Source organism: Bos indicus x Bos taurus, chromosome 14 (assembly GCF_003369695.1).
Source record: "Bos indicus x Bos taurus breed Angus x Brahman F1 hybrid chromosome 14, Bos_hybrid_MaternalHap_v2.0, whole genome shotgun sequence".
Classification (NCBI taxonomy): domain Eukaryota; kingdom Metazoa; phylum Chordata; class Mammalia; order Artiodactyla; family Bovidae; genus Bos; species Bos indicus x Bos taurus.
The window spans coordinates 58,130,315-58,142,327 of record NC_040089.1 but is presented as its reverse complement, the minus strand read 5'-3'; the positions used below and the strand labels follow the sequence as shown (position 1 = coordinate 58,142,327).

Here is a 12,013-nt window from a genome sequence, read left to right as displayed (position 1 = left end):
CGTGGGCTTTTTATAATGTTTATCTGTTATACATGGCTTTCAGGTTCAGCAATGTGCAACAGACTAGTCTAGGCAACTATAGAAGATACACAATTTCCCTTAGCAATTTAGAATGTAGGAAAGTCATTAAGTTTTAGTCCCAGATAACTGCTACAGTACCGACTCTAAAGTAGTACTGTAGAGGAGGGGCAAAAACTTTCAGTTCAGGGTTATTTAGAAAGACTGAAGTAGACATGCCTGAGAATACAATTAGATATGCTTTTAAAAATGTAATTTTCTGTTTCCGGAGCTTATTTTTCTTATTGTCTTAGGTTTTAAAATGTGCTTCATATCTTTTTCTTGCTCTTCCACTTCTTTGTTGTGATACAGACTGTATAGCTTGGGTATATGCTACCTTTGCCAAGAAGAAATTTTTCCAGCATTGCTCTTAGGATGTAATGTTTGAATTAAACTGATTGGGAGAGTTGAAACTACCATTTTTTCTGTAAACTGCAACACAGTTAGATTTTAGATGTTATCTTTGATGTTAGCAAACATGTTATATTTCATACAGCATTTTTTTATAAAGGACTGTGATGCTACCTAGTCAAATTTTGTCTACATGAAACAATCCATAAAATAAACCTTCTACATTGTATACTAGTAGTAGTGTGTTAGTAGTAGTTAGTAGTTAACTACTAGTAGTACTAACTACTACTAGTAGTTAGTTTGGGTGTGGTAGTTAATAAGTTAAATATATTCATGTGTATTTCACTGTAGATTAATATATAAATCTCTTAGATTTTGAGCATGGAGTGGGGAAAGAAATCCTAATTACAGTTCTCTTTCCCATTTAAACTTCTCCAGTTTTTATTTTATTTGGGCTGTTTTTCTCAACTGTCAGTGGAATTATTGTCTTCCTGTCTCCATATTCAGGTAGTGTCAGTGGCTGAGTATCACCGCAGGATCGATGCTCTAAATACTGAAGAACTGCGCACACTCTGCAGACGTCTCCAGGTGCCCCATTCAGTAGTTTAAACCCCTTCAGAGATTGAATACTTCCTATTTTTAGTGTCTTTCATCAGAGCAAATCTCTTTTTTGAAGGATTTGTTTTGACTGTAGCACTAAAATGCCCCATCAGAAAATTCCTTTTTGTATTAATAAGAGTGCAGTATTGCCTTGAAGAGCTGTAGGGCTATCTTTTCTGGCATCTTTTCATTTATTAAAAATATTCAGAGGAATTTTCTGTTATTTTAGAACTGTTCTTAGTACTGTGTTTTTTAGATTGATGAGGAGTTTTCATTTAACATTGGAAGAACGTCTTGAGTTTGAGATTGAATCTTTACTAAACGGTATCTGAAAGGTGTGGTACTGTGGGGAAATGTTTAAAAATTTAATGGATAGCAAGGTTCTCTTTAAGGCTATTTCAGTTGTATCAACCTTACATCAAATATCTTAATGAGATGAATTGTTTTTGTCCTTGAGGTTTTCCTGGTTGGTATTAGACATTTTGGAGTAGTATTGATTAGGTACTAGAACTAGATAAATTATTTAAAAATATGTGAAATAATCTTTGTGATTTTTCAGAAATAACTATATATTTGAACTCATTTTTCAGTTTTGTGTATTATTGTGTGTTTTCCTCTTTCTTAATGAGATACGCTTTCCTGAATTTTTTTCTTTTAATGCTTCTCATGCTACCTCAGATTTTTTTTTTTTTAACCTTTCACATCATCAAAATAAGGGTAAAACATGATGTGAAAGAATTAATATAGTTCTCATCAAAAAACAATACAGTTCTAGAACATGTATTGGTTGAAAATGTATGTTGTTAAGGTTTGGTAAGAAATCTGTTAAAAGAACAAAGTAATTTAGCAAGATTTCATTCCTGTGTGGAATCACAGTCGCCGAAAATTGCTGCATTTTAGTTATCTGCTCCAATAGAATTCTGTTTTCCGATTTAAAAGTTTCATCAGTAATACTTATGTTTTCATATATTTTACTTTCCAATATTATTGCATTTTATAGATTAAATTAACATGAAAAAGTGCCAACATAGTACATTCTAAAAGAATTTATTTTGATTTAATGAACATTTTTATCATTTTAAGAATATCAGTGAGATCATTTTCATCAAACAAACATATACATTCTTTTAAGTGCATCAGATTGTTCTAATTTTAAAAATAGGTTTGTGAACAGGTTTTAGATGTATTGTTTGGTTCAATTAGATTTAAAAAAATTGTGTTTAGAAAGTAAAAATTTTAAAGGCATTTTAAAAAATAACAGTAACCTTTTCAAAGCATATAAATTTACATATATATGCACACCAATGAAATATTATACTTTTTATTGTACTGTTTTTTAAATTAAAATTAAAATTTTGGCACCCAGGAAGTTTTCTTAATTATATTTGGCAAATTTTGTTTCCCATGAAAAAAATAATCTCATAAAAATAATATCTTAAAATAGCACAGAGAAAAAAGCAGGCTAGCTCGCTCACTTTTGCCCTTCAACAGAAAAAGTATAGTTTGCATGCAGTTTACCCTTTTTACACAGAAGTACAGGGTTTATCTTTCAATACCTGTCCTTATTCATGTAGTGGATGAGGAAAATGTCTTCTTTAGTAGAAATCTCTTTCTACATTAGACATGCCATTGTTATTAGATGGAGCATCTTTTGCCTTCTACAATCCTAAATTAAAGCTTTAGCCACCTTTTTCAAGGTATAAGATTTGATATCTCTCAAAAGGCTAAAAATTTTAAAGGTTTGTTGCAGTTTTACATTAATATATTGCTTCTATTTGCTTCTTTAGATTACTACGAGGGAAGACATCAATTCAAAGCAGAGTACTCCAGTGAAAGCAGACCTGGAATCTGAATCTTTTCGACCAAACCTAAGTGATCCCAGTCATCTCTTACTGCCAGATCAAATTATAAAGGTATGATAATTACCCACTTTTGTAAAATTCTGAGTATGTGCCCATGAGAGTAAAATAGCTTCTTTTTAGTTGATTTAAAAACTGAAGAAGCAGAGCTATTGCTCCTGTTCTTACTCTTCAATGAAGAAAAAGTAAACAAATTATAGCAATTAATGTAATGGAAGATATTAGGAGATTTGGGTAACCAGACATTAAAATAAATGGCAATAGTAATTTAGGTGAAACAGGATAATAGCCAGTATTTAATTTCTTATTGTGTACCAGTTACCTGCTTTATATAGGTTATCTAATTTAGTTGCTGCAGCCCCTGTAGGAGTTGGATGTTCTTATTGTCACATTTTGTAAATGAAGAAACTTGGGTTTAGAGAGGTTGAATAAATGTTCAGAGCCATACAGCTGTAACATATTGAAGCTTGATTTCTAATTCTGAGAGTCTTACTCTAGATTTGAGAGGTGTTAATAATCAAGGTAACAGTTCATCTGATATTTTTGTTAATTTGATACAGAGGATGCAAACAATAAGGAATCCATGTTTCTTGCCTCTAATGTATATATTGTTTGATATGATTCTTTTTTTGGCTAATGAACAATTAGTGTTTCATACCAAGAAATGTACAGACTTCAAGCATCTCTGTATCTTTCATAATGATAAATAATTTCTACTGTTACTTTCGTAGCCTACATTTTATAAAGTATCATTTAATTCCAGCTGGCATTAGTATTCTGCAGATTGACAATAAGAAACTATCAAGTATGTGTTAACAATTTATTTTCAAAGCTTACCAAGCATCTTCCACCAAGAACAATCGGCTATCCATGGACTCTTGTTTATGGTACTAGGAAGCATGGCACAAGCTTGAAGACCCTTTATCGAACAATGACAGGTTTAGACACTCCAGTGCTGATGGTGATTAAAGACAGTGATTGGCAGGTATGAAAAGTAACCACATAGACACCTTACCTTTTAAGAGATGAAAGTAGCAGGAATTTTAGCATATTCTTTTGATAAAAAGCATTAGTATATTTTATTAAGTTTATTTGGTAATTATTGAGTGCTCTTGATATGCAGGGCAGTGCTGAGTTCTGCAGAGGGATAGATATGAGCATGAATAATTAAAGAGTTCCTACCTTCACAGAATTACAGTCTGGTTAAAAAAATATTAAAGTATGAGAGTATCTCTGATGCCAAGCAAAATATGCCTTAGTATAGTGAAAACCTATAAAAAGTAAAAGAGGTGTTTATATTGTTCATTTCTGTCTGGAGGAGATAAGAGTGAGGTTCAGGGAAATGGTGAAAATTGACAGTCCTGAAGTGTGGAGAAAGTTTTGAAAGTTAAAGATTATTGTGTGAGGATGTCAGATAAGCAAGAAACACATTGGTTATCTCTGAAGCAGTAGTTTCATAAATGGACAGAACAAATCTTTGTATCATCAAACCTGGTAGCTTCCTTTGGGGAGGTGGAGGTGGTTACATGGAGGAGGCACAAAGGGAGTTTCTGGAGTGCTGGTAATGTCCCGTTTCTTAATATGAATAAAGGTTAAATGGGACTTTGCTTTGTGCTAATTCCATATCGAGCTGTATAATTATATTTTATACATATATTATTTACACACATACCTTACAATAAGAAAATCTATTTAAAAATTAAGAGTATGAAAATAGAATATGAGGGGATATAATGACTATAGAGATCATCAATCAAACTCTACATTCCCATTTCATGATCTGAAACCTTAGACCTAGAGATTGGAATGACTTGTCCAGGCCTCTTACTCATTGTGTGTCTTGTACTGTGTAAGGCCAAGGCAGTATAATACTGAACAATTCAGACCCAAATTCTGTCCTCATGGAATTTACTGTGTAATGAAGAAAAAACTAGCATACCTTTTTAGTAGGAGAATGTTTACCCATGCTGGAGGGTTTTTGCTTTCTTAAGTTCTATAGTACTACAACAGCTGTTGTCTTTATTATACGTACATTGTCATCCTGAAATGTGTCTACCACTTTTTTAGATTGTCTTTTTTAATTGTTATAATGAACATCTTTCTAGGTTTCAAAATGAGGAAAAATCTAGTATTTTCCCACTGAAAAACTGATATGTTTATACCTGCCAATAATATGAGTTGTTTAACAACTGATCATGCTTCTCTGTTAAAGTACAGATAGATAAAACTATGGTATATTTCCTTTTTTTTTTTTTTGTATTTTAGTTAAACATATATAATGGACTAATGCTTAAAGAAACAAATTGATAGTTGTGTCATTGAACATGCCTTTTTTTAATCCTTAGGTTTTTGGTGCATTTGCATCTCAGCCATTTAAAGTGAGTGATGGCTTTTATGGAAATGGAGAGACCTTTGTTTTTACATTCTGTCCAGAATTTGAGGTAAGGACAGTTATTCCAGTTACATTCAGTTTGTGAAGAGATGGTATCATGAACAGAACATTCAGTCTGGAGTTTTGCATACTTGGATTTGACTCTCAGTTTCTGCCTTTTACTGTTAACTTGGCACTTTTTTTTTCCATTACCATTTTCACCTTCAACTTTCCTGTGGATAGAATGGGAATCATAAAATGTAACAGGGTTGTTTGAAAATTGAATGAAAACCATACATGTGTAACACTTGATGTGGTACCAGACAAACATCGTGGGTCCAGTAAGAAGTATACATCATAATTACTATTTTGTTTATGAATCATCATTGTAAAATTTCTAGAAGCTTTAACTTACTAAATAAGTTTTAATAATGAAAGTCAGTCTTAAAAACTTAAAAAATAAATCATTTGGGTTTAAGTCAAAAGTGATTACCTGATTTTTCTTTATTGTGACTTGACTAAAGTAGATACATTCTAGTGCCAATAAGATCTAAAATTTTTAAATGTACCTAAATTTTAGTGAACGTGCAACTCCGTTTGAAGCATCGAGTGCAGTCTTAGTGTCTCTAATACAGTCTGATGCAGCATGTCAGACAGTTCCTAGGAGATAAAATTTTAATCTTGAAAATAGGAACCAACATAGTTGCTTAAAAAAACAAAAAAGAGTTGTCTTTAGGAACAGCTTCTGGTTAATCTGGTGAGCCACTTAAACCCAAGTTTGTTAGGAGAGTTCTTATTGCGTTACCAAATTCTCTTTTTTTCATGTCTTCCTGGTGGCTCAGTCAGTAAAGAATCTGCCTACAATGCAAGAGACCTGGGTTCGATCCCTGGGTTGGGAAGATCCCCTGGAGCAGGGTATGGCAACCTATTCCAGTCTTCTTACCTGGAGAATCCCCATGGACAGAGGAGCCTGACGAGCTGCAATCCATGTGTACGCAAAGAGTTGGACGATACTGAGTGACTAAGCACAGCTTATAGAAAGTGAAAGTCTCAGTTGTGTCTGACTCTTTGTGACCCCATGGACTATACAGTCCATTGAATTCTCCACGCCAGAATACTGGAATGGGTGGCCTTTCCCTTCTCCAGGGGATCTTCCCAACCCAGGGATCAAACCCAGATCTCCCGCGTTGCAGGCAGATTCTTTACCGACTGAGCCACCAGGGAGGCATGAACAAAATATAATTTGGTAGCACAAGAAAAACTCTCTTAACAAACTTGGGTTTAAGTTGCTCACCAGATTAACCAGTGCTTTCCATTCCTTCCATAAAACATATCAACTGACTCCTGCAGCTAGCTGGAAGCTTGTAGTTGTTACAGATTTTGGAAGTTTCAGTTGTGCTTGTTTTCAGTCCTTTTTGTGATACTGTTTCTACCTGTTAACTAACAATGCAATTAAACAAATGTTATGTATCTATGAAAAAGTGAGTGTTAAAAGTTTATTGAGAACTATAATGAATACTTTGGAAAATGTTTATAAAGACGAGGTACTAGAAATTGATGTTGTATTAATATTACGTTTAGGTAGAACTTCCATGAAAGATTGGAAATATTTAAGAATATTACTAGAAGGTTTTTTTGGCTGCTCTGGGTCTTTGTTGCTGCACATGGACTTTCTCTGGTTGTGGAGAGTAGGGCTACTTTCTAGTTGTGGGCTTCTCACTGTGGTGGCTTCTGTTGTTGCGGAGCACAGGCTCTGGGGCCCGTGGGCTGCAGTAGTGGCAGCTCATGGGCTCTAGACACAGGTTTAGTAGTTGTGGCACGTGGGCTTACTTGCCTGGCAGCATGTGGGATCTTTGTGGATTAAGGATTGAACTCGTGTCTCCTGCATTGGCAGGAGGATTCTTAACCACTGGACCACCAGGGAAACCCAACATCCAGAAGTGTTTACCCTTGAATTTCTCAGATGTTTTTATATTCATTGCTCTTTAAAAAAATTGAAACTGGAAGTTATAAATAAGCATGTTACTTGTGTTTATGAGAATAATGATAGAGCAATTCATACTCAAAGAAAAGACCTTGGCCGTAATCAAAATATTAAAATATTATCAAATTAATATATATTTATATTTGATGTCTCTGGAAGAGGGAACGGCTACCCACTCCAGTATTCTGGCCTGGAGAATTCCATGGACTGTATAATCCATGGGGTTGCAAAGAGTTGGGCACAACTGAGTGACTTTTACATCACTTAAATTTGGTGTGAAAAATAGCATATACTCAGTTTTTAGCTGATTTACTTTCTTTGACATTTCTCATTTAACCATCGAATTCTTGATACCTGTGTAGTCAGAAAAATTTGTATATATGAAGAAATAGTAAGATGTGTGTATTTAAATTATGTTGCAGTTGAACACATGCTTCCAAATTTAGTCTTAAAAACTGAAAGCAAAAGCACCACCCTTTCGGCCCAAACTTTTTCTGTTCTTGTTATTCTTCTTGCTGTCTGTCTAGGCTTTATTAACTATTTGAGATTCAGGAGAACTAACTATAGTAATCATTTTCATCTACATATTTAAAGTTTTTCTTTTTTTTGTAGGTCTTTAAGTGGACAGGAGATAATATGTTTTTTATCAAAGGAGACATGGATTCACTAGCTTTTGGTGGTGGAGGGTAAGTCTCTTGAAAATTTGACTATGAAATTTTAAAAGAAACTTTAAGAATTCATTTGTGTTATTTTTAAATCAGCTATCTTTGAAAAGTTTTGATATTAGAATCCTAATTTATATATTATGAATAATTTTTATATTATGACTAAGAAAGTATGTATTTGCAGGAAAGTGCATAAGTGTAATATATGAAACCCTTGATAGAATATTTGTTTATTCATCTCAGAATGCTGTTTAGTTGATTCCCTTTCGATTAAAACCCATCTTCTAGAGTACACAGACTCCTTGATATTTGACAGAGAAATATACTAATCCCTTCGAGCTTCTCAAATTTTCAAAAAATTATGATGATTTATTCTTTCTTTCAATTTATTGTTTTTAAAAAAGGTCTAAATTTTTTCATATTATTCTACCCTGGAGACTATTTGGATTGATATTTTAGACAACAGAAGTTTGTTTTCCTGTTAAAAATTTTAGTGATCCCACCCCCCCCCCAAAGTTTTCAGGGCTTGTTTTCTTATTTATTTTGTTTTTAGCAGTATGAGTAATCAGCAGTTTGATTTGATTTGTTTAGCATAGCAAGCACTGCAGGAAACTTTAGTTTCTTACTCTGGTATTTCAACTTCATTTGGTCTGCATGGTGTTTGTAGATAGGTGGCTCTACTGCCTCCTAGCCCAGACTTCTTAACTAGCCCTTGGCAGATGTGATCTCCTTCATTTGTTACTTCTCTGTGTCCTTCAAAATAAGACATAATACATGCTAAATAATTCCCAAATTTATGTGTTATTTATTTCCTATATTTGAGGATATATATAATAATAATAATTCATTCAGGTTACAGAATCATATTAGCCTGAATTGCATCATCCCAATTCTAACAAATTCTCTTAACAACTTCTCTGTAGATAGGTATTTGGAAGACATGATTTCAGTGATTAAAAATTAAGCGTGGTTATTATAGCCTTCTCTGAAGGACATAACTGGGTAACTAACAACAATGTTGTTTTTAGTTATTGGAATCAGCTTATGGTGTTCATATGTTCCATCTTTTTTGGTGGAGAGGGGCAGTCAATCAGCCCTACTCCAAATGGTAGTCTTACATGTGATTCAGTTAGTTCTCCAGGAAAGCCTCACAAGCAAGTGGCTTATAATTTCAAACTGTTAAGCGTGCCTTCAGTCTTTGAAAGTAATATACACAGTGTCATTAGATGTTGGCTGGAACTTAGTTTTGATGATACAGCATGATTCCAGCAAACTAAACTAACCATTGGGTCATTTGATAACAAATTAGAACAAGTTTACAGTCTTTGAAGAAGGAGAGTATGGTCTCAGGAAATGGGAGGAAAGGACTTGATATTCCAGAATTCCAAACAGGAGCCCCAAAGAAATCAAAATCATGTAACAGACTGAATATAGGATTTAGAATCAGACCTGATTCAAATTCTCAGCTTCAGCACACATTATGTAGGGGACCTTGAACAACTCAAGTCTAAAGTTTCCTCAGCTGTGAATTGGAGATTGAACCCTTAACACTAACCACACTTTTTATTTTAGATGATAGGGAGTTTTCATGTCTCTGAGAAACTCATATTAAATATGTTAAAATCAAACAGCAGAGAGAAATTTATAATACCAGACAAAGAATAACAGAGTAGTGCCTGCCTCAAAAGCTAATTCTTTGTGAAACTAATTTTAGAGGGTTCATTATATTCCTTGCTCTGTATGTTCAGTAATTTTATAATGGGATGAACAAAAAGTTGCCTTGTGCCAGTGTGGAAAGGAGTAGAGAATGGTTTGAAAAAAAGAATGAGTTTAGAGTTCCTGGATATTGAAATGTCTCATTAAATTAATATTTTATAGCCTCTGCAATAATTCTTTTATAACTTAGGGCATAAGTATTAAAAGACTCTTGTTAGAACTATTGTCTTCTATATATTACAGGGGAGAATTTGCCCTATGGCTTGATGGAGATCTCTACCATGGAAGAAGCCATTCTTGTAAAACATTTGGGAATCATACACTTTCTAAGAAGGAAGATTTCTGTATCCAAGACATTGAAATCTGGGCTTTTAAATGAATATAATGCTCTCTGTCTTAGCAGGATAATGGCCCAAACCTGACATAGACAAACAAGCATTGTTTGGAAAGTTCAAGAAGCAATACAATGTAATATGTAGCTCGTGTTTTAAAATTAGTTCGTATCACCATTTATTATAGCTATAATTTTGGAATTTATTTTTAAAATCATGTTTCTGTCCCAGACGTTTTTAGGTTTATACCATGGCATGGGTCCATGGAACATAACAGCTTAGGTTTTGTCAAAATTTTGGTAGCATTTTGATCATAGTGACCACCTCATCTCTAATCCATGTTTTCTCAGTCTCCTAATAGGATGGTGCTCTTTTGTTGAACCTATTTTGGTTTTTTATTTTTTAAACTATATTGATTGTTTTACTAAAGTAGTCTAACTTGAGATATCTAGGGAATGAATACATGATACTGCCGTTATCTGTGAGGTTGGCACAAATGACTATTGGACATGCTCAACCTAGTTACTCTTAGAAAAAAACACATGCCAGAACAACACGTACTTCATAGATCACTGAGTTCTAGTTTTAATTCACACTACTGCATTCTCTTTATTAATTTTGCCAGTAATCTCAATTTCATTTTAATAAAAATGAAATTTGAGGAGAATTCTGATTGTAATAGACCACAATGCACATGGTCTTCAGGTTTGGGCATATGCTTTCATCATTGAATTGTCTGATGAAGAGTTATAAAATGACAAAGGAGAATGAGAACTTGATGATTCTACTGGATTTAATATATCAAGCAAGAAAATATCTATTTACGTATTTGTAGCTTAGCAGGGCATTATCATAACTAAAAAACTATGAAACAGATGCATATTTCGTCAACATATTGTGTCAGGTAAACTGTTTTATAGTTCTGTTGTTTTAGCCTTGTTGCACACCAACTCCCAAAATATAGGTTCCTATTCAAAAGGAAAAAAAAAAAACTTGTGATTTTTTTAAGTGGTATATGTTATTACCATTAGCATTTGCTGTTACAAAAGGGCAATGATTATAGTAGATTATTGTAACTCAGTAGACTTGTTGAATATGCAGACTTACTGTCAAGTGACCTCAAAAAAAAAGAAAAGATAGAATATATCAGTAGTTCTTATCCTCTTTTATAGGAAACCAATAATAAGCCATTATGGCAATAATTCATCAGTTAATTTCAAAGCTTCATGTTATGCAAAAACAAAGAATCCTGCTGTTATACATGTGACAGTGACCTTGTGCTGAAATTTCAGCTATTCCAGATAAACATTGTATATTATCTTGTAAATTAATGTTTAAAGGTAGTTTTGTTCTTATAGAAAGTGTTGATTGCCAGGTTGCTTATAGCACTTTAAATTATTCTGAAAATGAAATTATAAGCCAAATATGTTGGCTTAAGTAGTTTTAGTTGTATAGTACTTGAATATATTTAGATCTTTTGAAAATTTAGATAATATCTAAAGAAAGCATAATGCTAATGAAAAAGAAAATCTGATATTCTATTTAATATGCTATTGCTGAATATGAATAGAAATGCAGGGCATCGTTTCTTTGTCTATGTAAAGCTCTCATTAAAAATTACTAACAGTGTATAGATTAAATGTTTACAATATAGGGAACTGTAAATAAATATATCAGTTTTCCCCCCTTTGGTCTTCCACAGCAGTATTATTGTCTTTGTGGAGTTGACTAATCATAAAAAAATCCTGTATTGGATTTCAGTTACAATAAGGTCATAGTGGTGTATACCAAATAAAATTAAATACATAAATATAAATTTGAATTTGTATTTATTGAATAATCAAGTTATTTTCTATTTAAGAAGTCTTTGATTAACCATTCTACTGTGTTTTACATGTGAAAAATGGTTCTAGAAACTGTGGTGCTTGTGGTAATATTAATAATGATGAAGGGATGAATTTAAGAGTCAGTTTAGAAAATGGGGATATAACAAGGTACTTGGCATGTGAGAAGCTCATGTAAGAGTGTTTGTTATTTTTAAATTATATCACTTTTTTTCTTTTTTTAGTGGAGAGTGC

The 12,013-nt window shown here is 33.1% G+C and overlaps 1 protein-coding gene across 16 annotated transcripts in view; it reads left to right on the top strand.

Moving 5' to 3' along the window:
• The window catches only part of OXR1 (oxidation resistance 1), a 565,559-nt gene extending 553,808 nt beyond the window's left edge, over positions 1 to 11,751 (top strand). For 5 of the 16 annotated variants that reach the window (XM_027561325.1, XM_027561332.1, XM_027561330.1 and 2 more), the window contains 5 exons: positions 2,796 to 2,921; positions 3,700 to 3,852; positions 5,213 to 5,308; positions 7,835 to 7,908; positions 9,847 to 11,622. In XM_027561325.1, the coding sequence (XP_027417126.1) occupies positions 2,796 to 2,921; positions 3,700 to 3,852; positions 5,213 to 5,308; positions 7,835 to 7,908; positions 9,847 to 9,982 (585 nt within the window). In that variant the 3' untranslated portion in view covers positions 9,983 to 11,622. Of the gene's footprint in view, positions 1 to 915; positions 997 to 2,795; positions 2,922 to 3,699; positions 3,853 to 5,212; positions 5,309 to 7,834; positions 7,909 to 9,846 lie in introns of all 16 variants that reach the window. The other 11 variants (XM_027561320.1, XM_027561327.1, XM_027561328.1 and 8 more) reach the window with 4 other exon arrangements.
• The last annotated feature ends 262 nt before the right edge of the window (positions 11,752 to 12,013 follow it).